This window comes from Melozone crissalis, unplaced genomic scaffold (genome assembly GCF_028551555.1).
Source record: "Melozone crissalis strain CALT ecotype California unplaced genomic scaffold, PUWL_Pcris_2 ptg000007l_1, whole genome shotgun sequence".
Lineage (NCBI taxonomy): Eukaryota > Metazoa > Chordata > Aves > Passeriformes > Passerellidae > Melozone > Melozone crissalis.
The window spans coordinates 4,890,635-4,917,266 of NW_026535785.1; the positions used below are offsets into that span (position 1 = coordinate 4,890,635).

A 26,632-nucleotide genomic window follows, 5' to 3' on the forward strand; every position below is an offset into this window, starting at 1 on the left:
TTGACAACAATGTGGAAATGCAATGATGGAACACCTGAAAGTTAAATCAACATTTTTCTCCTATTGTTTTAGGTCCAAACATCCAAAGGACAGATTCACTGTCAAATTCTTGAGCCAGAAAGAAAATCAGCCTCTGACTGCATTGTTCTGATGGAAAACAATCAGCTTGCCAGCATGAAATCTCTTCAAGTGAAAGAAATTCAGGAACTAAACCCAAACCAGTCAGGAACAATTTCACTGCCAGCAAAATTGTCAGCAACAGCAGGCAAGAAAGTAGTTTGAAAATACATGGGGGTTCCCTATCTCTGAACAGCCACTTTCTTCTCAATCTGTTCTCAATCAAAAGTTAGTTCTTCCTGGCTTTTCGACTGTCTACTATTTGTGAAAGTTTCCAGAGGTGCAGTCTGTCAAAATAGCTGACTTCTGCCTATAAGTCAAATCCATTCTAAATGATGAAAAGCCTGAAATAACAGCCTAATCTAAAGCAGAACCATCCCTATGATGGGAATAGGGCTGTTACTCCAGAAGGATCTTACACATCTGACTGTTCCACGATTTTAAATGCTCCAAACAGGAATTTAGTTTCTAGATATTTATGACATCTTCCCATTTGGAAATATCTCCCCTTCTCCTCTGGAAATACCTGAATGCTGCTGTTTGCAAATGCTTACCTCAGGCTGTGATGGGGCTGAACACAGCAGCCTCCTGCTGTCCATTCATGACTACAGCTGAGGGAACAGCTGATTGAAGCTGCAGATGAACCTAGAGCCACGAGGCTTCTGCTCATTCACCTCCTCTGAATCACACAGGCAAGACTTACAGGTAACACCAAAAATCAGCATTTTATATCCTCCAACTAACAGAAAATGTGGGATCACCACTAAGCATGGGAGCTGTGCAGGAAGAAACAGGACAGAGTATGAGACATGATCAAATCAACTCACTCTAGGGTTTGTTTTTTTTTTTTAATATTTACAGTAGCATAAAATATTTTCTCAGTTAAATAAAATACATTACAAAATAATAAGGAGTAGAATAGAGTTCCTTGAACACCAACCATCATATTGCAGGTGAATTTCTACTAGAGATCTTAAATCACCCCAACAGGAGGGGTGGATGGTAAGGTTGAGGAAGAAAGCAAAGGAGCCCTGTCCTGAGAGCCTGTTGTAGAGGTGAGGCATCTGCCACAGAGCTGAGACTGCAGAGGTTCCCATTCCACTGCAGGTAAAAGGCAAAGATTACATTTTGTGCTGATGAGGTTTGAGACAGAGAACCTTTCTGCACCTCCAGAGATCAAGAACTGACATTGTAGGATATGTTTTGAAAGCTTTTCAGTTGGTAGAGATTTTGTAAACTAAAACTAAGATGTTCAGGAGCAATGGGTGGTACTTGCCAAGAGGCACTGGAACCCCCACCCAGGCCTGGGCAGGGAGAGGTCATGGCCATTAAAACAGAAGGCAAAAAATGATTGAAGTTAACTTTATTCCAAAATATGTATAATTTACAGGACTGAATAAGTGCTTCATTTATGAACAAAACATTTCAATACTTGTGAATAACTTACTAGTAGCTTTGTGTAACACTTCAGTTTCCAACAGAGGGAAATATGAAACAGTATTTTGGCACAAGGTTTTCTCTGCATGCAATAATGTAATTACAAGTTTCACAGTTACTAGGACAACATTCCTTCTTTGGGATTGTCACTTGTAAAATAGGTCTAAGAAATGAATGCTTGATTTTGTCTGGTCACTGCAAGTTTACTGGCTTAAATAGCAAGAATTAAACATGAACATCCTTTGAAAACTAGATTTGTCTACTAAATAAAAAAAAATCCCACAGTAATGAAAAGAAAAGTATTTTAAGGACATTTCTCAGCCTTGCTGAGATTAACTCACACACACTTTGGGAAAGACTCACCCACATGAGATTTATTACTCATTCATTGCAAATAATTACAAACTTTAATGAGATTGTAATCAGGTGTTGAAGTCTTTAAGCTGTAGAGATATGGCCAAATTTCATACCTAGCTTTATCAGAGATGCACTTGCAAATGTCTGTAGATAGAGGTACTGTCAATCTAGCTCTGCATGCAGGTGCTTGAAGCATGTAAAGCACTGGATGTTGTGAAATGTAGAGCTGGCATCACCACAAGCCATCTATTATATTCCACAGCTAGTTGTTGCAGGTGCTGTAAAGCCAGCATATGAAAAATGGTCACAAGTAAAGGGACTTCTGTTATTTAACCCAGCAGTTCCTTGAGGCGTTTCCACCACTTCAGGCTGTCTGGTTACATTTCCAGTGCAGTCACACACACAAACACAAACATTCCTCACCCTGACTGCGGGGCTGAGCACTGAGTTCTGTTCATTGCATAGCAATGGCACTTGAAACAAGAGAATTCAGTCCTGTTCTAAGAAGCAAGTCCTTCTTGCACATGTTTAAATTTGCATCAACTCTTAAAAAACAACAACAAAAGAAACAGAAGATGCATGATTGCACCATACACTGGTTTGCTACCATTAAACAGCCAAATCCTCACAGTGTTCCTGTTCTCAATGGCAGCCTGGTTACTGGAGGCCCATCCTACCAGGACACAAGCATAGCAGCACCTTAAACCAAACAGGAATGAGAAAGCTTGCAAGGCCCAGAATGTTACCAACAGTTTGGTGTGAATGTATTTGGAACAGTAAATGGTACATTAAGATCATGTTTAAAAAATCAGCACATGTCAGAAACATATTAAAGCAAAGGAAGCTGTACAACCTTAATGATAAAGGCAAGCACATTTGGTTCACTCAGAGTTGCCATTTCAGGAACATGTTCTTTTGCAAGTTCAGCACCCTATGTTGATTCAGTATCAGTTCTACTAAATTTCCCTACATTTATAAGGCTATTAAACTCCCTCTAGCCCCCTAAGTCCCCAGTCCTGTCAACTCTTACATTTCTACCCAGCCTCACAAAAAAATCAATTCACATCTTAGCAGCATAAGGATTTAGAACAGTGGAAGGCAGCCATCATTCTTTGTTCTCTTGCTCCTACATAACTGGGGTCCATATGACTAACAGGGAAATTCAGCCTCTTGTTTCCAACAGAAAAAAAACCTGTGTATTGTGCCTTGAAATAAAAGTTTCTAAGGAGTTAATTACATACATTATGTTACAGACACTGATCAAGTTGTTCAAAACAAAACGAGGTTTCACGAGGTTTCTTTTACAGCTGTTTAATTCACAGCTGCAAGTATTTACACATTTTTTAATGCTTTCATATCCTTTGGAAATGAGAATTTTCTAAACTCAAGCAGCTTTGCATAACTAAGAATACGTAGCATTAGCAAACTCTGACTTAAAACTACCAATTTTTCTAGGCCAACACAAAGTTTTGGGGAGGACTCCCTCCCTACCCACAACAAAAAGTATTTACAGGTGTATTAGCAGAAATAGACACAAATAAAGCTGCAAGAAGAGGAAACATCTACTGTCAGACAAACCTTTAGCATTCTGACAAACAAATATGGAAGGCAACAAGACAGACCTTTAATTTTTCAGCTCATTTGTGCTTATGTTCTCCAGAGTGCAAGTTCCAAATCTGCTGTTTCTTTTGTTTGACTCTTTATATATTAAAGAAAAGCACAAATGAAACTACAAAAGTACTAATTCAATTTTATAATAGTGTTACACAGGCATCCAGATCAAGATCCAGCAATCACAGCTTAACAGAATTAAGCAGGAAACACAAAGGGTAAGTACACATAACATTAGTATCACTTCCAGATAAAAAAATGTGCTAAGAGGCTACAGGGAATCTGATGTTACTTTCTGTATAGCAGCTTTAATGGCAATAGAGGATACAAAAAAGAGTGAGGCAGGAAGTCACTGCTGACCAATACTTACAATACAGTGCCTTGAAAATCAAATCAGAGACAAACTGCAGAAAAAGGGAGATAAGTATCATTTTAGTTCTACCCAGAAATAGTTGTGGCTGAAGTTTATTTTATAACAAAGGCAAAAATAGAAAATCAGCCTTTTTCAAAATTTGTTTAAATGTGAAGAATTTGTAACATTCAGCAATAGTGTTTCAGATCAGGTTTCATGAAGTTTTCTGTGGGATTCACCAAACTATGAAGTCTGGCTGCAGTCCTCACATTTTCACAAAAGTACTTAATAAATCCAAACTGAGTGACATATGCCAGACATACATGATCCAAACCTGTTTTTGAATGAATAATTTTATTATGACTTTAATGAATAATTTATGGAGAACCAAATTAGTGAAGAAAGAAGTTAATTTTGGTCAGAAGTTAATTTCATCTTTCCTAAGACAGTGCAGACATTTAATAATTTCTTAATACTGCACTTTCAATAAATGACTTCAAGTTGTAGTACTGTGTTCACCTAATCAAAATGCAAATTGTTTTAAACAAATAGAATGAGTGAAAGGATTGTGATTTAAGTGTTCTAATAAAATACACAAATCTCAAAAAGACTTTTAATTAAAAACTACAATAACTGGGTAATGATTACATTATAATCACACAAACTTTTGGGTCTTTTCCTGACAGTCCCTGATGCTAAGGGCTTTGGCTTACACAATAACATGGCAATTATCACTCTAATTTGTAAATTAGTTTCCAAGTACTTTAAACCTCGCTGTTCTCTCAGATGGCTACAATTCAAACTCTCCAGTAATTCTGCTCCTCAGCACCCAAGATTCCTTCTCCTGCAGAGTAAAGGCTGACTTTCTAAATTCAGAGGTAATGAACAGCTTCTACAGCTGTGGAAAATACCCTTTTCCCAAACCAGGTTTATAGTGACTGCCTCACTTTCACGTGTCAGTACAGACAACTTGCACATGGCAAACACAGAAATCAGGGTATGAAGAAGCATTCTCTGGTATTCCAGCCAGGGGAAGGAAGGAGAAGGAAAAACACTTCAAAATCAGAAGTTGCAACATTACCAGAAAGATATTGCAATAGAATAAATTAACTTAATTTTGTTCTTTATCTTCTATCTCAGTTTCAAAGTAGGCAAGTAAATATGAGTCAGTCTTCTTCACAAGAAACAAAATTACAAGTGAGGCCTTCCTTCTTTAAAGATATCCCACCCTTCAGATGAGAACTCTACAGACATCGTGAAACCTGGGGGCATTCCCCACAGCAGAGTGACTTTCTCCTGAGGAACTGCAAGATTCCCATCTGCAGTTTCTTCAGCCAGACTGGAAGTGTCTGAAATCATACCTAGAAATGTTGAAAAATCAAACAGGCAACACAGATGGGGTTTCAGGAGGAAAATATGAGTTTCAGGATGAATCTGAAGAGATTATTTCAGTAAAGACACTCACCATGGCAATATAAAGAGTATTAAGAAAACACAAAGGAAAAAAAAAAAGGAAAAAAGAAAGGTATTGCTCATCTGCAACAAAAACAAGCTGGCTGCAATGGATGAGTAAATTAACTCCCACATTCTTGAACTGAGAATATGCACACAAAGCACAGGGAGTCCTCAAAACCTAAGGCTTGGACATACATTTGCTGCTGGGCTGCACAGTAAATTTGCAGCCAATACCTCTCCTCTAACAATGGAGGAGTAAAGTCTGTTACAGGCTCAGGAATTTGACACAAAGAGCTTTCCTTTAAGGTTACAGTAAAACTAAAACCTGTCCAGTACAAAACCAGAGGCCTACATTTCACAGATAGAGTAAGAGATAAAAATTACTTAAGGCCAAATTCCAACATACATTCACAACTGGCTTAATGTAAATGAAAATACTGCAAACAGTGGCATGAGGGGCAACCAAAACATTAAAAAAAAGGTGCCAAGAGGTCATATGATTCTTCTCTGAAAAATCAGTTTGTGTGAGTTTGATTATACTCTGGGAAATTGTGAAAGCTGCAGGAACTGAGGGCTGCAGATCAAAGTACAAAAGCAAGATAGAGCTGTTCTGCAAGGGCTTCTGTGAGCTGATCTCCCAGCTCTGCTGAATGGATTCCAACTCTCTTTGGAAGCAGGAAGTCCAAAACCAGAAGTCAAGGTGAGTGTTTTAAGGAATTTAATTGTCCATTTTTAAAGATTTCTCTTAAGGTAGTAAACCACTGTAACATTTCTGAACTCGTATCTCAATAAAGCTAGGAGAATTTCAGCAAAACCAAATTATTCCAGTCTCTGAGGCACACACATTGTAACATTTGCTTCTTCAAGACAGAAATAATTTAAGCAAATCCCTTCTGAAGACTCTAAAAAATGTTAGTCCCATGTATTACACTAGCTAAAAGGACAACATACTAATTTTCCCTACAATTATGAATTCCAAGTTCTTTTCCTACCCTTCAAAGAGCATCAGTGCCACTCAGGGAAAAAAAAATACTGCTTTCTACACACTTGTTTAATAATAAATATTTTCAACAATTCAAGAATCTCTATGTGTCTAGTGTGTTGGATAGGTATTTGGAAAATGTCAGCTTATGCAGGAGAAAGAGCTGTGAAGGCATAAAGTAAAAGAAGACAATAGGGCTGATTATGTTCATGCCGGATTTAAAATACAAGCTACTAAAAAAAGTAAACAGAAGTAGCTTACACTAATAGAATCCTCCCCCGTAAGTTCAGGGAAGCATCTCAACTGAACAGCTCAGGGTTTTGGTCCAGTGCATTGGAACCCTGCATGGAAGCCAGGAATAGAGAGAGAGATATAGAGAACAACTTTAAAAGTTCTTCCCCTTAGATGAAAGCAGTAACAGCTTCATAAAGAAGTTTGAGGAAAAAACATAGGCACCACATAATTTTTTAAGGTTCAAATGTACATTAACGTGTTACAGCCCCCCCTTTCCCCTCTATTTATACACACATAGTTTATGTAAAGTTACATATTCAATAGAGTACCTTCAGCATGAAAAGTCTCTTAGGTTGACTGCTCGTGACAAGTACATTCAACAATGCAAAGTGGATCACTTGGTAAAGCCATCTCTCCCACCCCAATAAGTTAAATTCAAACCACAAGAAACAGTTCTATTATGTAGCACTCAGTGGCTGGGCTTGTCAGAGCTCTGGAACAAGGAGCACAGCTCTTCACAGGTCTGTGTTTCTACTGAACTGAACTGGGACTCCATTGTATTCCAGGCTAAGTCAGCCAGAAGGAAGTCATCCATTGCTGTCTGTGTTTCATTGCTGGTAAGGAATAAACTCCCCAGATTCTCAAAGCAGCTATCCATAGTCTGGGTCTCAGCACTGCTGAGCTGGACTTTGCTTTCAATATTCTGAGCAGGTGTGTTTTTAGTAGCCATATATACTTCTGTCTGGGTTTCTGTATCAGATGAGTCAGTGCTCATTGAGAAACTGGACTGTTTCAGAATACTTCCTAAAGGCAGATGGGTAGTACTGTCCAAAAAGAAATTCAAGTCTGTCTGGGTCTGTGTATCAAACATCTCCAAACCTAAGAAGTTAGAATTGCCTCGGCAGTTATAGGATTGAGTGGCACTATCTGAAAATAAGAAATCAGTCTGAGTTTCAATGTCCAGTGACTCCAAAACTGGCTCAGAGTTCAGGGTACCAAGCTCACTCTCTTCAGTCTGAGTTTGGATGTTGGATGCTGAAAAGAACTCTTCAATGTCGAAGTCTATCCCTGTGCTCTGTGATGGAGCAGATGGAAGATGTGTGTCAGCATTAGAACTCGTCTCAGACAAAAGGCCACGATTATCCAGGGTCTGGCCAGACATGTTTCCTGAAAAAATGTTTTCCAGATCACTTAGCAGGTCCATTGTCTGGGTTTGATTATCTGTTGTATTTTGAGATGGAAGTATATTAGTCTGTGTATTGAAGCTGATAAGGGATTCAGACTTAACTGTATCCTGATTCAGGCTCTTGCAACTACTTCTCTGCAGCAAGGTTTGATCTATATTTGCAGGCATTAAATTGTTTTCTGGAAGTTCAATGTGAGTAGAAACATTGTATGATGAAGGAACATTGTCAAAAATGTCACTGCACATTACAGCCTGGTCCATCTGTACCCTTCCATCAATACAGTCCTGTGTCCTGCTGGTTTGAGTCTCTCTGGAAATGCCACACGTTGGAAAACAGCCCTGGCTGAAAGCATCAGTCTGAGCAGCTATGGATGAAGTCAGCTTGGAAGCAGGCAGCAGTGTCTGTGTCTGTACACTGATGGGTAATGAGACCTGGGAACTGAATGACAGATCTGTCTGAGAACAAGAGGACACAGAAGAATTGGGAGTCCAGGCTGCAGCTGGTACAAAGCTCTGGGAGATGTAAGATAAGTCAGTCTGTATATTTATTGAAGAAATTTTGTTCTTGTGACAAACATTCCCCAGCTCTTGTCCTGGGTTATTTGATGTCACCTTGTCCAATTCAACTTGTACACCAGTACTTACTGGTTCCCGATCACCAGAAGCTGTCACCTTTGAAACAGGCATAGTGTCTTTAAATACAAGTGTTTCTGCCTCCAGGGCTGGAATCAGGATTCCTATAGACTGAGGCAATAAATGAACAGTACTTACAACAGAACCTTGATTATCAACAGCCACTACAGCAGGTTTGACAGAAGAGTCTGTTGCAGATACATACACAGGCAAGTGAGCAACCTGCATCACTGGAAGTTTAACCAAAGCCACCTTGGGCTTGGGTAAAAGCATCTTTGGTGCACATTTTGGCTGCATTTGGTTTGTGAAGTTAGAACTGCAGGAGCCTTCAAGAGAGGCGGCTACTTTCACTTCAGAGGACTCCAATTCCTGAGTGCCAGGAGCAGTACTGCGGGTATTGCTGAATGCTTTGTTTGCCTTCTCTGCCAACTGCTGATTATGAACGGAGGACTCCATTTTCCTTTTCTTACTAGGAGGATCCCTGTGAACATGAGATCAATAATTTATACTTCTTTCCAACACAGAACATCTGCCTTCCATTCTTTTGAGTCACTGCATTGAAAATACCAACTGAAGTCACAGATGAGGTTGGACACGAGAAGACAATTAATCCAGATTAAAACATAAAAAGACTCCACGAAGTTCAATTTTGCTAAATGTCATTCCTCACTCTCTCATTTTAAATAAGAATAAACACTACCCCTTATGGAGACCTATTTCCAAATGGATGTGCAAGTTTAGATGGTGTCTTCCCCTCTCACATTAAGCACACTGATTTGAAGACTTTTAATGTGTTATTGTGACACTGACTCAGAGTGAGGCTTGAAGGGACAGAGCTCTTACAATATGTGTACAGGTAATGGTTTCTCATGCAAATAGAAGATAAAAAAGAGCAATTCTTCACAGAAAACTTAAATTTTGCAGCAGCTGAACCTTAAAGACAGGCTAGGCTTCAGAAAGTAGATTGCCCTTTATGAAATATATGGATATATTGAAACTATAAATCTAAACATAGATGGTAAAAAATACATCCACCAACAATCGCAACAATGACTAGACTGTACAAGAAAGTAACCTGAGCTGCATTCCACACCTCAGTTACCAGCTATAAATATCTCCAAATCATGTCTACTCTCACAGAACTGGAAAAGCAGATGCAACAAGAACCACCACCATTTATGCCAAGCACTGCAGTGTCATCAGTACTTTTTGTTTTCTCTGTGGGGAAACCAGATCTTACTGATTAGATGACCACCACTGCCTTCCACAAAACAGAAACTCCTAAAAGCAACAAAGAAACTGCAAACTGCTAAAACAACATGACCCTAATTTCCTATTTAATCAACAGAAAGGAGACAAAAAGGCATCACAAGACACACAGGACTTGGTGATGAATTATCATTTTTTCACTGCTTCACTTTTACCTGTGTTCTGCAGGGATTTCATGGCCAGTTCTGTAAATGTGAGACAGTAATGCTGTTCTGCTGGCATAAGGGCACCCACAAGTACACTGGAAAGTCTTGCCACAGACCTCTATGTGTCGTTTCAAATACCATTCTGTGCCATAGGAGTTACTACATTTATCACATTTGTGCTTCTTTTCAGCATGCATTTTCATAAAGTGCTAGAATACACAAGGGAAAGTAAACATTAGCATTCAGTGAAGATTAAAAGAAGAAAATCACGGTTAGGGAAGAAAATATCGGCAATTTTTAGTTGCTAAGTAGCACTGAAGTGTAGCATTAATTATTTTTTTAAAGTGTTACTACAAATAAATTTAACGAAGTCAATAGAGAGAATGTGAAGTTTGCAAATCTGCTGATGCTACATGCATCTTAAAAACACAGATAAACATCTCCCCATTCTAATGCCATTGCAGGATTCCTGTGGACATCAATAAATCTACAGATCAATCTTGCCCAAAGAGCACAGTAAGTCTGTGCTACATCCTGCTCCTGAGGATGTACAAGTGAGCAAATAATCTCAAGTCACACAGGTCAACACCAGAGCAAACACCAGAATTTTTCCTTTTCATCTATGGCACCAAGTGCCAGCCACTCAGCTCCTCCAGGTAACCCCAGCTCAGCACAGGTAACCAAGTGCAGCACAGGGCTCTTTTTGCTCACTACTGCAGAAACAAGTCTTAGATGTTTCCTTAAACAGGTTAACTAGTAAACAAATGCATTTTGGTATTAAAGCAGAGAAAAGCTCTTAATCCTTGACCACTTGAAAAAAGCAGTTAAAAGCATCAGCCACAGTTAAAACCTTCATCAGTTGCTACTGAGATTTCTTTCCCCCTCTCCTTTAATCTTTCTCCATCTATTTCATTTGTGGAGAGGGGCTCTGATCTAGTTTAGAAGAACTTACTGGCATCTGTCTGATCAAAAGGTTCAAGTCCTCAAATATAAACATGCAAACATGCAAACTCATGAATCACATGTGCACTTGTTCTCTAACCTCTGCTATGTGCAGAGAGGTTATGCTCGTATCTGTATGCAAAAGTGCACATTCTCTGGAGTAGAGACAGTGGACTAAATCAGTGTGAAAATACTTCAGGAAACAGGAATACCTGTTTTACAAGAGAAAATTGGGAAAATGGTCTGTTTGGTCCTCTAGGGCAGCCTTCAATAGGACAGCAGTAGAATTTCTGTGAAGTTTTCAAACCCTTCCTTATTGGTGCATTAAGTTTTCCATCCTGAAAAAGAACCAGTTGAGAAGTTGACAATTCTACAGGTTTGCATATTCAAGACAACATTCAGAATAAACATCAATGACTATGACTCACTGAGTTTACACAGTGAGTTGGAGGCACTTTCCTATGTGATTTGAAAGTTCAAATGGAATTTTTGCCCTGTGTGGATGCCACTTTGCAAATATCCTATCAAAATTACAGGTGCAATTACAACAAGCTCTATGGAGCAGTGGTACTGTACTATTTACTTTTACCAAGACACTCCCTGTCCCATGTTTCCTGTTATTTGAGCAAAAAAAAAAAAAATTTCCATACAGATACTACCCTAGACTGCTGATTCAATGTGGTGTTACTTGTTAGTAGCACAGAATGTGAAGCTCCATTAAGATCAGTCACTGAAACACAACTTCCTTGATGCTGGAATTCTCTTAGCACTGTTTAGAGTTTACTTGTAATAAAAATGAAAAGTGCCAAGTATGCTCTGCCACTTAATTTAGATCATGAACCAAATCTCACTAAAGTCTACGAAACAACTGGTATGGTAATTCTGACCCTCCAAACACTGAGTGACCAATCTATTCAGGCATCCATGTGAGCTGTCTCACTGACCCTCACATGAAGAAAACAACACAACTTGCTCAAAGAGGACCTCAAAAGTACATATAAGAAGGACATATTAGTGGGATTGTCCAGATTGTTCAACCACATAGAATCCCTTCTGGCATGGAAACCAGACAAGTCATATACCTCTAGACATACCCTAGCTGAAATGGTCTCGGTGGAAGCATCAGGCATCTGTGTCTAAGCAAAAACTTAAAAGTGAACTATTTAAAATCTGATGCTCAGAGTAGCTGTGAGTCTCCTTCCATGCTGAGGCTGAACTGGGGCCAAACACAGTCCCCAGAGGCAGTTAGTGCAGTCCATGATGGCATCCCCAAGATGATTTTTCAGGGAAGAAATGGGACCATGCCCTGCTTGAACTCTGCACCTGATTTTCCTTAGCACAGTCAGTAATGGAAGGTTGATTTCACACCAGGCACTCCCTAACTACCCCTGTGGGCAGATCTCCAGCTGGGGCTGTTTACACAATTACACCAAACACAGAGAATGCACAAAGCACAACAGCACAACAGTGTGAGGCAAACCAAGTGTGCACCTCAGTGCCAGGGCCCAAAGGGCTTCACTGCCCACACCCCCACCTCACCCACCTGCAGTTACTCACCACCCAACAATGCTGTCCTCAGCCACCATGCCATGCTTCTGAAGTCCATTTACACCTCAGGAAGCTGGGGATATTTCAATGATTTTGTATTCCCTCAAATCACCTCTTAAGATAAAATAATCTGTAAAATGTAATCCCTTCAAGCAACATTTCAGTTGTATTTCCACACAACACTGCTACTTGCTGCCACCGTTACAAGTTCATTTTTATCAATGACATATCAGACTCAAACAAGCAATGTTTAGAGCCTCTTGACCAAAATGATCACCTGCCATATCAAGAAAACCTGGAATAAGTCTCTAAAAAGGGACTTTTCATGTAACATTTTTACCTTCTAAGCACCTTGTACAGCAGTTTTCCCTGTGGACAGCCCATTCACAAACAGGCCTGTTCTATCTCTGCTGAATCATCACTGTGACTATTGTTGTACCTCCCAGAGCCACTGCCCTAAACAGGAACATGACACAAAGAAATCTAGCTGCTCCAGCCCCAGTTCCACTTTTTAACCCTGACTTTACACAGAACACTTTCATCACATGTCAAAGTCCTCATGAAAAAAGATCTGCCTTTAAGTCAAAGCTATGCTTGGCCTCTCCCACTGCAGATGATACCAACATGCTGAGTAACTGGCAATTGGAGTTACTTATTCCTAAATAAAAAGTTATTAAATGTGTTATATTTAACATCACAGCCCAACAACTGACAGGGCAATATGGGAAACGTGTTCAGCCACTTGACAGGTAAACCTCAGTCAGGTTATTTAAAATGACTGAAACACTAAGGTATAGAATAACACCAAGTGTTTAAAAGCTTTACAGACACCAGTAAAATGCCTTTTTAACAGCTGGAACACAGCCTTTAGTGGCAAAGACCACAACACTTTAGTTGTGACAAGCTGAGACATACTCTACACATATAAGATATTGTTTATGGTCAGTAATCCTGCTTTGACCTTTCCCAAGTCCTTGTGGCTCTAAATGGTTAATCCTGCATCTTCTCAAAGCCCACCTGGCCAGACCTGTTTCAGACATTCTCACAGCTTCCTTCCTTACCCATCTGATTTTCTGTCCCACGTTTCTACAACATCCACCCACCACAATTATTGGTAGATATTGGTGCAATGAACTTCTCCCAGTGCAGACACTTGCAGTGTAAGGAACACTGCCATGGCTTGTGACACCAACTGGGAAGGCAGGAATTAACAGTCCCTGCTGCAGACTGAGTCAAAGTGAACTTAGTGACGTCTCACTTTCCTGCCCCAGAAAGGCTTACTCCAAAGGATTAATCTGAAATGATGCTGCAGTAGACTGTAGTCAAGTATTTAAAATATGGGGGTTTTGCAGCAGAAGTTCAATCATTTCTTTACTAAATAGGACATGGAGAGAAGTGCATTTATTCCTATGATAACAATCATTGTGGTAGTGCAGTACCTGAGTAACTCACCTCAAGGGTGTGCTCCCCTTCCAGCTCACACTGACTACACCCTCCCAGTTATCACAGTAATCCACAGAATCCTCTCCCTTACATGAGCTTTTCTAGCTTCATCTTAAACTAAACTCCTGTCGTTTCCCATAAAATAACACAGCCAAAAGACCAAAGAATTAAAATGAAAAATTCAAGTTTATATCCACTACTCTCATTTCTTAAATTAGCTTATCCTCTGTCAAGGAGGCAAAAAAATTATATATCAACACTTCGTATCTTCTTTGTTAGGCAAAACAAGCCAAAGATTTCTAATTTCCCTTTGTCAGACACAGTTGCCATTAGTCACCCTTAGCAGTTATTTCTACACATCTCCCAGTTCATTTTAACTTACTGGAATCAGATTCTTACCCTACAGTACTGACACAGAATATCCCTCTGCCATATTTTAGGATTGCCCTTTTCACAGCAGCTTTACCCTAAATGCTCATTCATGTGCATTAATATAATAATAACCAAATTATTTTGCAAGTGTTTCCCACCTCAGGTTATTTCTGTTACAAACCAGAGCTGATCAAACTGTTTGTTATCACTCCACAAGACTAAAACCTGGTACTGCTGCACTTGACTCTGCTTTTACAGGGCAGTCTCTATGTAAATGTCCTTTCTTTGCCACTGCAATCCCTCTTGGGTTTTAATATAAAAACACCCTACTGGTGCTACTTTTATTAATGAAAATTAACCAAGTCATCCTCCCTTCTCTTCAGGAGTACTGTGTACTCTCCTTCTCCAATAGCTTCTTACCATCTCATTTGCCAAGTTGCCTCTTCATTATTTTAATATTTCACTAATAAATGCAATCTACTATACTATTATTATCTGGGAAATCAGCTACCTCTTAAAAGGGAATACCAATATTAAAGTATTTTGTCTCCCTTAAACCTCAACAACATTTTAGTCTCAATTACAATGCCCTTGAAACAACTCAAGAAGTTTCTGAAAGTCTGCATTCATCCACATTTCAGTATTTACTCCAAGCTATCCCCAGCTTCAGTAATTAGGTGTATGGAGCTGCTCTAATTCTACAAACACTGGTGGCTAACAGCAAGCTGGGTGAGAAAGCAGCATTTGCTCACCCATCATAGCCTGAGTTATGTAACCCACCAGCTGCACTGCACGCTCAGAGCATCAGCTCACAACCAAAATGACTCTGCTGACCCTAAAGAACACTTGGAACTTCTGCTGTACCTCCCCCCACACAGACATGTGAGATCTAACACATAACACACAGTGAAGCTGCTGGTTGGTATAGGAAATGAAATGAAAACATCCCAGGGACACAAGACAGCAAGTACACTTGACACTATTTCCTTTTGTTCCTCACCAAGGAGCACGTGTGACCCACGCTTGACTCTGCAGCCATTTCACAGAACAGGGATGTTCATTGTTCACCCACTGAGGCTGCACTTTCAGAATGCAGCTATGAATGCCGCATTTGAAGTTTTCCAGGAATATAATTTGTCCTTGCACACTTGGCATTACAATTTTGGGAAAAGCAAGGATATCTTTCCAAAAGGCCCACTCTCAATGTGTGCCTGCTGAACTGTGCTTCTCCTCCTCCCCAGCACATGCTTAGCTCAGGAGTATTATGGAAATGAGGGCTTGTTTCCAAAATGGCATCCATCTGTTTTGCTGGGGTTTTTTTTAGCTCAGACATTTAAAAAAAAAACAAACAAAACCCCAGCATAACAGCCCTCGGCGCTGGGATGGAGATGGTTTGCCAGCTGATAAGGTTAGGAAATGCTGCATGTTTGCACAGCACCTCACAAGTGGGGCTTTAAAGTCTTACTGCAGAAAGATTGGTGATAAGCAAGTAAAACAACAGAAGCTGTGTCCCAAAGAACTCCTAACTGCCTATGGTATGTTTACAAAAATGTGCAAAATCGGTTATTTTCTGTAAGTAATTTTAGAGGAATCCTCAACACAACTGGCCAGCCCATTCACATACACACTTTTGTACTTATACAGGGACCTGCAGGGGCCTTTCACGAGGGGAAATTTAAACAAAAGACAACGAGAAACACTTCATTATTCCCACCTGGAATCACAGAACAGTTTGGGTTGACAGGGGACCTTGAACATCATCTTGCTCCATGGGCAGGGAAACCTTCCACAATGCCAGGTTGCTCTGAGCCCCGTCCAACCTGGCCTTGGACACTTCACACACACAGGGGCAACCTGTGCCACGGCCTTCCCATCCTCACAGTGAAGAACTTCCCCCTAATATCTGACCTAAACCTGCTCTTTGCATTTGAACCCGTCCCCCTTGTCCTGCCACTCCAGGCTCCTGTCCCCATCCTTTCTGTGAGCTCCCTCCAGGTGCCAGAAGGCCTCAATGAGGTCACCCCACACACCCTCCATTCCAGGCTGAACAACCCCAACTGTCTCAGAACCTCCGGGAAGAATCCCGGTCCTTCTCGGGGTGGGAATCACACCGCCCCTGAGCCTCGCTACCAACCAAACCCAGCACAGCCAACACCGCAGCCGCCCCCCGGCCCCGAGCCGGCCGCAGGCCCCGGGGCGGAACACGGCGCTGCGCCAGCCAGAGCCACGGCGGCACGGTGAGGGGCCGAGCGGGGCCGGCCCGGCCTCACGGCGGTACCTGCAGCGGGTGCGCCTTGCTGAGGTGCATGTTGAGGGCCGGGCTGTTGGGCAGCACCTTCCCGCAGCCGGGCACGGTGCACAGGATGTTGGTCCGCACTTGGGACAGCTCTGTCACCGAGGGCCGCACCAGCTCCCCGGCGGGCGGCACGTCCCTCACGGGCGCGGGGGGCCGCCCCAAGCCCCCGCCACGCCGCCCGGCCGCCGCCGCCATGTTGCTGTCAGCTGCTCCGGCCCCGCTCCGCTTCCGGGGGCGGCGGCCAATCGGCGGCGGCGCTGCTGAATATTCATGAGGCACGTGGCGCGGCCCCGCCCCCGGCCCTCAGCGCCCCGCGGCGGCGGCTGCGAGCGGTGCGGCCGGGCCCGTGCGCGCTCCCGCGGCACAAAGCGCGCACCCGGCGCACCGGGACAAACGGCGAGGGGCAGCCTGGGCACGGCCCCGGGCCGGCGCACACCGCTCCGGGGCTCCGGTGATTGTGCTGCACCGGGAAGTGGAGAGGAGGCACCGATTTCTCCGCTGGTCAGGGCCGGGACGCGAGGGAACGGCCGAAGCCCCGGCGGGAGGGTGGGGCTGGGATTAGGGGAAGGTTCTTCATGCAGAGCACGGCCATCGGAACAGACCCCCGGGAATGTCACAGCAGCAGCCTGACACAGCTCCAGGAGCAGCGGGAGAACACTCTCAGTCACAGGGTGGGATTGTTGGGGTGTCCTGGGCAGGAGCTGGACTTGAGCAGCCTTGTGGGTCCCATAGAATATTCTATGATTTCCTGATATTGGAATCACCAACACAACACTCAGAGGTTTTTCCCCTAGAGCTGGTCAAGTTAAGGGAAAAGATGCACACCAGACTTCGGGTAAGAGCTGTGCCATGGGTGTAGCCCCAGGATGTGTGCTCCTCTGCAGCCCCTGTGCCCTCAGCGGCAGGCATTCTGCTGCTTGGGGACAGCACAGAATAGTTTGGGTTGAAAGGAACATTTAAACATCATCTAATCCAATCCAGAACTTCCAAACTGCTGGAACAGACCAACTGGAATGGGGAAGACAAGACTGGTCTCCACATTCCCCCTTCTCACCTCCTCCATGGGGACACCTGCTCAGCAAGAAGGAACCCCAGAGCTGCAAATGTTTCCTGACAAATTAATAAATGCACACCTCCTTGCCTGGAAATGCTGTGTAGTTCCTGGAATATCCCTGCTTACAGGAAGTTAAGAGATAAAACATCTCTGAAAATCAGATACTAAAAAGGGGATGGAGGCTGCCTTTCCCAGAAACAAGAGGCAGCAGGCCAGGTACTCGCAGTGTTCTAGAGCACTTGGGAACTTTACCTTGATGGTAAATCACTGCCCTCTCAGGCTTTTAGGTTATTTGGGAGAGAGCATTATGAAGAACAAGTTGCACAGAGTGAAATACATGCTGGAATCTTAATGGACCTGAATCCTGGAAGTATGGTGGAATATGGTAAGAGCCAGCTCTTAATGTCTGTCACACCAAACCTGGAATTCTTCCACAATCCTAACATTATGTTAAGTACTTTGTCAAATCAACATTTAAATCACACAGGTGGAATTCCTAAAATCCACTAGCACTAGCAGATAGTCCTAAAGCCATTTTCATGTGTGAGGTATAGAGATGCTGAAAACCAAACCAAAAATCTGTATGTGGTAAGTATTGTTTTCAAGTCAGGCCAAACAAATTTTCATGAAATGACTTAATTTACACATTTATTTACAGTCTACAACAAAAAACATGCCCATACAACCTCTGGAAATATGGCTGCTTCTGTACACTGAGATATTGAAAGTATATTGGATATTCTATATACACCAAGTGCACACAAAACAATCCAGAGAACAGAATTAAAAGTAAAAACTGGTACATTTTAAATGATTCTTCAGACTGTTGCCATCTCAATTCCATAAACTTTGTTCCCAAGCAAAAATCCAGTGGCAGCAGGCAAGGATTTGAGAAGGATCAAACATTGAGATAGCCTACAACCTTTAAGTTCCTCAAAAGAAAATATTGCCTCTTCCATTGTATTCTTCTGAGACAAAATTTTCTAAGACATGAATAGCAACAGGCAGATTTTCAGGTGTTTCTTACTGGCTGTTGCCCTTGGTGAGAATTTGGAAGGTGAATTAATGAATCCCTCCTAAAGCTGGATGGCAGCTTGGTGCTGACATCTGCATTCCAAAAGTCCATTCTCCCCCATGCCCTGGAATAGTCTCAGAATACAATTTTTCTACTTAGATAAAAACATGCCTGAGGTGCTGCCAGGGAGCCCCACCCATCTGAAAGGGGCTGTTCCCATGGCCCAAACAGGGCAGGTGCTCTGTCCAAAATACGAAATACTGGAATACTGTAGCCATCTACAGCTATGATAGCAAACTGAATAGCTACAGCTATTATTGTGCCTTTATAACTTCACAAATATTAAAATACAGTTAAGTGCAGTCATCACATTTAAATTGAAAATAACTATCATCTCTGTTTAAACTTTGCAACTAGCTTTTATTAGTTAAGGCTAACTTCTGTTAAAGACAGCTGTGGAAAAATAATTCAAGCAGAGCCATATTATGGAAAAAACTTTAGGGTATTAAGAAAGAATAACTTATTTTTAAATATCTTATGATGATTTAGATTAATACCAGTAATAAATGAGTTGCATATTTCTCCATGAATCAATTTTAAATTAAGGGCTTACAAAACTTGCTGGATATAAACCTTTTTTCTCTCTAATTTTAAAATAATTCCTAGCTTTATGTGGTATGCATGTAAGGAGTGGTGAGAGTGGTGCATCAGCCATACCTGGGGGGAGAGAGAGACACAGATAATTGCAGCTGTACTCAAGCACTACTTACCTTTAATAACTGTTAATAAAACTGAAACACAAAACAAAACCACTAAAACTAAAACCACAGCTTGAGCATCCATGTACAAACCAGTAATTCTAAGAATAAATTGTTCAGACCTAAGTTTTTAAAGTGGTAACATTTTTATTCTATGTTTCTCTTTCTAAACCAGCTCTGAAGTTGCTCCCTTATGCGAGATACAAGCAGAATGTAAGGTGGCAAAAATATTTAAAACTCTGGAATTTCTGTCCAGAGTATTTCCATCCAAAAATATTTAAAACTCTGGAATTTTTTACAGAGTTGGAACACTTACCTGCTGGTGCCAAGGATTTCAGTGATTCTAAAAGATGGGGACTAGAAAACTTGACCAAACATCTGAATGGCTCTTTTTTATCCAAAACATCCAATTTAGGATCACTTTTAAACATCGTCTCAAGCTGTTAACACAAAATTTAATCAGTGAGTACAAGCAATGAATATATTTTATTTATGTTATTACATATTACACATAAACATTTAATTAGACTGTTTCCAATTTGTAATGATAACATGATTCCAGCTGCAGGAATGTTGTAGTGTTGTAGTAAAATCTGAGGGTGCCACCATGTGGCAGTTTTCTGCTGAAAGCAAGAGCAGCTTGTTCAGCAATACTGTAAAACATTTAAGTATTTCTTGGAATTTTCAATTTGTCTGTTCATGCAATAAAACCTGTGCATCACTGAGAAGTCAATTATGGTGTCATACACAGCATAAGCTTTGTATGTACTTAAAATAACCCTTATTTCTAGGCTTCAACACATTGCTAGCCTAAATCTACTTTTGTTACAAAAACAGGGCAAAATGCTGAGTTCACAGGTCTGAAAGACTGAAACACAATCTAAAACTCTGATCAAATTTCAGCCTGTTTCTTACAGAGAATTTTAACTTCATTTATTTTAAAATGTCCTCCCTAAAGTTTAAAAAACCCCATATATTTTTTAAGTTTGAAATTTCATCTAACTACCATTCCATTAAAATTAGAAAACCCCAAATCAAATGGGTTGCTTTTCCTACCCTGTATTGTGCAAATTCGAGTTTTGGTAGGGGACCACTACCAAAAACTTCCTGGTTCAGTCTGTGGATTCTTTCTTTCTCACTTCTGTTTTCTTCAACTATCCTTATATCTGCTGCAGGGGAAAAGAGTAGGGAAAAGAAAACAGAAAGACAACATTGTCAGCTGCTGCAATCCTGTTTTTCTGATCAGATTATTCCAATGAAAATTTGTAAATAATAATTTTAATGAATTCATTGCAGTCTTTTTTTGGATAAGGTAGTTGTCTCTACCATTTATATTTTCAGCTCTTACCAAGAGAAAAACACAAGCTAATGTGAGATACTGGGCACTGAGTGGATTTAGTTTCCATGTCTAGTACCACTCATGGGAAATACTGACCTCTCCCAGTGTCAGCCAGTATAAAGGCACCAGGGATGGATAACATAATAAAGCATATGTGCCTTTCCTTTTATCAATCTCATTTCACAAGCTAGCAGGAATGACATTTAAACATTTCAATTATACATACCATTTTCTGCATTCCCTCCTTGCAGAGGTTTTGGAGTGCAAGTTTGGAAGTTCTAAATGGAGAGAGAGAGGAAAAATTGTTTTAGTTCAGTTCTACTTTTAGAACCTCTAGCTGAAAAGAACTTTAATATATTTCCTTTTATTTCTTATTCTGGAAGAACGATCTTCCAAATTTTGACCATTACTAGAAGTCTGGAAGCCAACATAATTTTGGAAAAAAAAAAAAAGCCTGTCTTAGGATATTTGTGAACATTTCCCTATTTACAAGTTTTGCATGGATGAGCAGACTAAGCACCCATTCCAACAGCCTTCAACTCGTGGCTCTAGGAAGCCTAATGAAAGGATCCTAAAAAAGCTTAGGACTGAATTGTTCATGTTATTTTTAATCTGAGTTTTGCCATCAGGAATTACAATAATAAAGAGTATATGGGATACCAAATAATTACATCCCCACTGCAGTGTTACCTTCACGAAAGGCTGTCCACCTCAGTAGCTCAATATTATTTTAACTTGATGGTCTCTTGGAAAAGGTGAATTTTCCCCTTGCTAAGGGGTGAGAACTAGGCCTGAAACAAAAAGCAAGACTTAGGATTTACTTGTGAAGTGGCTCACCTGGCTATACCTTTTAAACACAATATCTTTAAGGGAGTTTAAAGAATGACTTCGAAGCTCCATTTCACCGATGTCATGGTAATTGGAAGCAACAATCAGGGCCTTCAAATAAAAATTGAAATTGTTTTAACATCAGACTTAATCATCACTTTCTAATATGTAAAAAAAATAGCATCTCTAGACATTGTGATGTCTTTGTTCCAAGGTAAGCAACTGCCCTTTAACTAGGATTTTCATATCTGAAAAAATGTTGCAGAGATTGTTATACAGATCAGGTTAATACTTAAAATTAATTTAAAATTTTAATATTTAAAAGCATTCGCAGTATTAACAAGCTAAGTCCCCTAGTCTTATCAGCTGAAAAATAAACAAACAGAATCATAAAATATTTGAATTACAACTACAGAAATTTGAGGAAATTTCTAAATAGAGGGAAAAACACTACCAAAGCTGATCATCACAAGTACACAGAAATGATTCCCTGAGGAGCTCATATGCTTAGTTCTTGAAGTTAACAGTGTTATCTAATATTCTTCCACTTCTGTGAGACAATTTAATGGAATACTGCCTTAGACTTAGTTAAGAAATTAAATTCAGGAGCAGTAAGAATCCAAATAAACTGAATTTATTCACAATGCACCAATCCAAAGATTTGGGTTTTGCCTCATTTTTATCATGAGCTAAGGAGAAAAAAAAAAGGAGTTTAGCAAATGATGTTAAGTGAGGTGTCTTTACCAATCCTCTTAAAAGCTAACTCAATTGCAGCTCTATATGACTGAGGAAGTCAGTCTGAGCAGTTTTAATCTGTACCTGACACAGCAGAGGCAAGGTGCTCTTCAGCACTGAGGAAGAAATGAAGACATAGGGAGTCTGTGAGTGGTACACAACATAGCTGGGTTTGTACTGGTTTGGTTTTTTATGTGGTGTTCCCCAGGCAACTCTAATCCAGATTGCATTGTCCTCATACTCCTTAAAGGTGATGGTGACCTGAGAGAAATAGAAAAGTTTTGATTTACCAACACATTTGGGTATCCATAAACATTTTCTTATCTCTTAACATCTCTGTTAACAAGACCCAAGCATAATTCAATACCACTGCATGAATAAGAAAAAAAACACTAAGTGGTGTAAGGATTGGACTGAAATAAAATTTCCACAGAAAAACACCTTACAAATGGGATAAAAAGAAGAATTACCTTTCAAACTCTAATATTGTTTTTCTTCCTGTAAGTATACTTTTTTTTTCTGAAGGTTGAAAATAGAAAATAACTTGTTACAAAAGCACTGATCTCTCTTTTGGGAAAACAACACAAAGATGTCTGTTTAGAAGGAGGGCTAGTGGCAATAATTCCAGCATGTCCATTTTTGGAACTAAAGTTTTCATCAACTTGTCATTTTAGACCTGAGTATTTATATATTATAAATATAATAGAATACACAATCAAAAGTCTAAACATTCCCTTTTCTATTCTTGTTGATTTGCTCCTCGTTTACTTCTTTTCATCGTGACTCAAGTAGGTTGACTTAAAAAAAAAAACCTAAACAACAAAACCCCCAAAATATTGCAAAACTCTATTATGAGAGTGATGTGAACTGCAGCTGATTGGCTGTGAGTGTGATTTGGGTTTGTTGCCTCTCCTGTTGTGAGTGGGAACCCACTGGGTGTCAGGGAGTGACACAGGTGATCAGCCAGAGGCATTTTCTATTCTCTTGCCAAATGAAGCTGGTGAGCTAAAGCAACTAAAGGTTCCTCAAACTGGGCAAAGATTTGATAAAAAACCACCAACATGCTGCCTTTCTTGAAGCCAGTCACATTTTAACACAAACTTGCAATTCATTTCCTTCCAGCACAATTCTGAAGTTGCTAAACCAGATATGCAATACATTTTTCCCATTTCACATGCAGTTCCTATCATTCCCAAATGAATAATTCCATTTAATTCTTGACTCAAACTGTGAGGAACAGTTATGAAAACAACATATTGACACCAGAGCCATGAAGCAAATTTAGAATGGATTTATTCTTACATTTTTCAAGGCTGACCGAAGTCTTCTTTTAAACTTTTCTTTGAAATCTGTTATATCAAAATATTCCAATTCTTCTCCTGTTACATGAGACAAAAAAACCCAACCAGAAATAAGATTTGTGTTTACAAGTAGTTTAGAGATGGTTTTAGTTTTGCTGAAACAAAATTAAGCAGAAAAAAAATAAAGTTTCATAACCTTATACAAAAAGCTGTATTTTAATTCTCACCCATGTGATTGTTATACAGAGAAAAGATTATTATTTAATTAGTAATTATGAATGTATAATTGCTGGAGAAGTTAATGGAAAGTATTATTAAAACATTAAAGGTAATCTCCATTGAAAAATCCATACTAGGCTGCAGTAAAATGTTAAAAATCTCTCAACAGAAAACATCCAGATGAGACTACATGAAAATGTAGGATAGTGGTTAAAATGTAGGATATGGGGCAGCACAGCATTAAATTGCTGAGAATTGTGGGATTACAGCAAGGAAAGACATTTTACCTGACTTTTTCATCTGGTAAACACTCCACATTCTTTTGTTTTGGTAGATGTGGTTGTCTAGGAAAAATAGGAATTGCTCAATAACATAATGTATTATGAAACAAGAAATTAAAGGAACAAAGAATTTTACAATACTTTTACAGACAGGTTACTTTCAAAAATATGACTTCTGATAGTGCAATATAATGTATTAACATTCTTAAACTACCACTCACAGCAATCATAAAAGCAAAATAGATTTTTTTAATTAAAGAGATGCAAAGTTCTTTTCCAATTTGGTGAGTGGTTAACAAAGGGCATCCCTGGGGTTCAATGTTTAAGGAAGGGTTTTACCTCAACTGCCCAATGTAAGATATGTAGACTGTTAGAAAAAACATTGAGATTTAAACTATTGTCTAAACAAGTTGTGGACTGATATTGGAGTTCGGAGTTATATACTTTTGTTATCTTGAGCTTTTTGTAAAAGAGGCCACATCCAATAAGATTCATCTAAAATGTGATGTGCTTACCTCAAATGCATCTGCACCCCACAAGGGTCATCCCTATGTAATTTAGGGCATTATCAACTCACTCAAAAAAATGAATATCATTTAAATTCACTTCATACTTACAAATCACGTCTAGAACTGCTGCTTGCTTGATGTCTGCAGAATTTTCCTAGAAAGAACAAGAGTGCATGATGAACTACATGTCCAGAAAGCCAGATCACACTGTTTATCAAGTGAAAAATAATCTCAGTATTGGTAGTTTAAAGGACATTGTACTGAAGCCCACAGCACACACACTCTCTTCAAAGGCACCACACCTGGTCCCAAGTTGTGAGAAATCAATAATGGAAACTATTTCAGCAAGGTTTCAATGTTCCTCTGTAGAGGCAGCAAGAGGAACATAATCCTTACAGTGTGATGTACAAGCAATTAGAAAGAAAATTAATGGGTATTTATGGCAGTGCAACAGTGACTGGTATTTCACTGTCAGGAGTTTTAACATACTGGTTATTGCTTATTTATGCTCTACAGCATGAAAGGATTTTTAAGAAACTGCATGACACAATTTGTTACAGATACAAGTATTTCAGAAAAAATTGCTATTTTAAAATATGGCATTTGCCATCTTATGAGAATAACTGAAGAGTTTCTTTCCTGTAGTTTGATCTACACTCCAAGTAAGCAATTTTTGAGTAGGAAATTCAAGGGAATCATAACAAAAGTTACAGAATTCAAGATGTAGCAGTAATAACTGCATTCATCTGGGTTATGATATTAAAAACTTCTTTATAAGGCTCCTGGTACACTAAAATCAGAGTTAGATCATATAATTTTTTTGCATATAGTGTGCTGAATAGAAATAATTCTGGCCAAGGAAAGTCAAAAAAAAAATTAAAAGTCTAAAAGATATAAACTAGTGATATCATTACCCATACTAAATAGCTTTAAATCAGGAGTTTGCAATGAGTAGACATCTCAATCAATACCTTTATTTTACAATTTAGAAATACACCCATTTTTTAAAGGTGTAACATACTGAGCTTTTATCTACCATATGCAACTTAGAGCTCAAAAGATATATTTGAATACTTAGTATAGGACTGTTCTACACTCCTACAGATCAGATAAAACCAATGGTGTTACAAGCTCAGCTTTACATTTTCCACACTACAAAGTGCCATTTGAGGCTGCGTTGTGGCCAAAGATTAATGTTTTAGTGTTTTTTCATGATGCTTCTCATGCATCCTATATGTCACTGACATTTTTTGAAGGAGAGAATTTACCTCACAGAGTTGAACAACTTCTTGGGAAATGTTGTCCTTTATCTGGTGGAAATTTAGAGTCTGAAGTTGTGCCTCAGAGAGAAAGCCCCATTTCTGCAGCATCATCTTGATTTCATCCTTTGGGATTTTTAGCACAGTTCTTCGGATGTATTCAGCCACAGTTTCATCCATGATGGAACCACCAGGAAAGCTGAAAGGTTAAAGAAAGTAAGACCAAGCCACAGGCAGGCTCAGGGGGGTACAGAGCTGCACAACTGGCTGACATTGATGGCAGTCCTAAGGGCAGCACTACTACAGAATTAGACAGTGGCAAGTTAAAATACATGCAATAAATTACTTAGACACTGAACCATAGAATATCCTGAGTTGGAAAGGATGCAGCAGGATCAGAGTCCAAGTCCCAGCCCTGTGCACGACACCCCAGGAATTCCACCAGGAGTCCCAGCGTTCATCCAAACACTTCTTGAGCTCTGTGAGGCTTGGTACTGTGACCACTGCCCTGAGGAGCCTGTGCCAGTGGCCAACTCCCCACTGGATGAAAAACCTTTACCTGATATCCGGTCTAAAACCTTATTCTGATATGCAGTCTAAACCTCCTCTGAGACAGCTTCATGTCGTTCCCTGGGATCCTGTCACTGGTATCAGAGATCACTGCCTGCCCCTCCCCTTCCCCTCAGGAGAAAGTTGCACACTGCCGTGAATTCCCCTCTCAGTCTCCCGCTCTTCAAGCTGAACAAACCAAGTCTCGTCACGCCCTTAGCAGTCTCCCTGACTGACCGAGGCCTGGTGCGAGCGGAGGGCTGTTGCTACTGCTGTTGCTGTTGCTGTCTGTCCGGTCCGATGCTGTCTGTCCGGGGCCCTCGCACAGCGGCCACGGGCGCGCAAAACCCGTATCCGACCGAGCAGACCGGATCTGCCCCGGCCCCGCCACCTCACGCCGCTCCC

The 26,632-nt window shown here is 40.2% G+C and overlaps 2 protein-coding genes across 3 annotated transcripts; both read right to left on the minus strand.

The window, feature by feature from the left end:
* Positions 1 to 4,520: 4,520 nt before the first annotated feature.
* Positions 4,521 to 16,556, minus strand: ATMIN (ATM interactor). Of its 2 annotated transcripts, XR_008482723.1 has the most exons (5): positions 16,363 to 16,556; positions 10,934 to 11,059; positions 9,789 to 9,988; positions 6,875 to 8,845; positions 4,521 to 6,652 (listed from the first exon to the last, which is right to left on the minus strand). XR_008482723.1 is itself a non-coding variant. In XM_054269488.1 (4 exons), the coding sequence occupies exons 1-4, from the start codon at positions 16,390 to 16,392 to the stop codon at positions 7,015 to 7,017; spliced, it is 2,187 nt and encodes a 728-aa protein (XP_054125463.1). In that variant the 5' UTR covers positions 16,393 to 16,556; the 3' UTR covers positions 4,521 to 7,014. The 2 variants fall into 2 exon arrangements, 1 of the variants encoding a protein (XP_054125463.1); XM_054269488.1 differs by having other exon boundaries at positions 4,521 to 8,845.
* A 2,494-nt stretch (positions 16,557 to 19,050) lies between these two features.
* On the minus strand, positions 19,051 to 25,858 carry CENPN (centromere protein N). The gene is made up of 10 exons (XM_054269490.1): positions 25,688 to 25,858; positions 24,528 to 24,573; positions 23,917 to 23,973; positions 23,412 to 23,488; positions 22,194 to 22,370; positions 21,384 to 21,485; positions 20,773 to 20,824; positions 20,264 to 20,376; positions 19,524 to 19,647; positions 19,051 to 19,166 (listed from the first exon to the last, which is right to left on the minus strand). The coding sequence occupies exons 1-10, from the start codon at positions 25,856 to 25,858 to the stop codon at positions 19,051 to 19,053; spliced, it is 1,035 nt and encodes a 344-aa protein (XP_054125465.1).
* Positions 25,859 to 26,632: the final 774 nt, after the last annotated feature.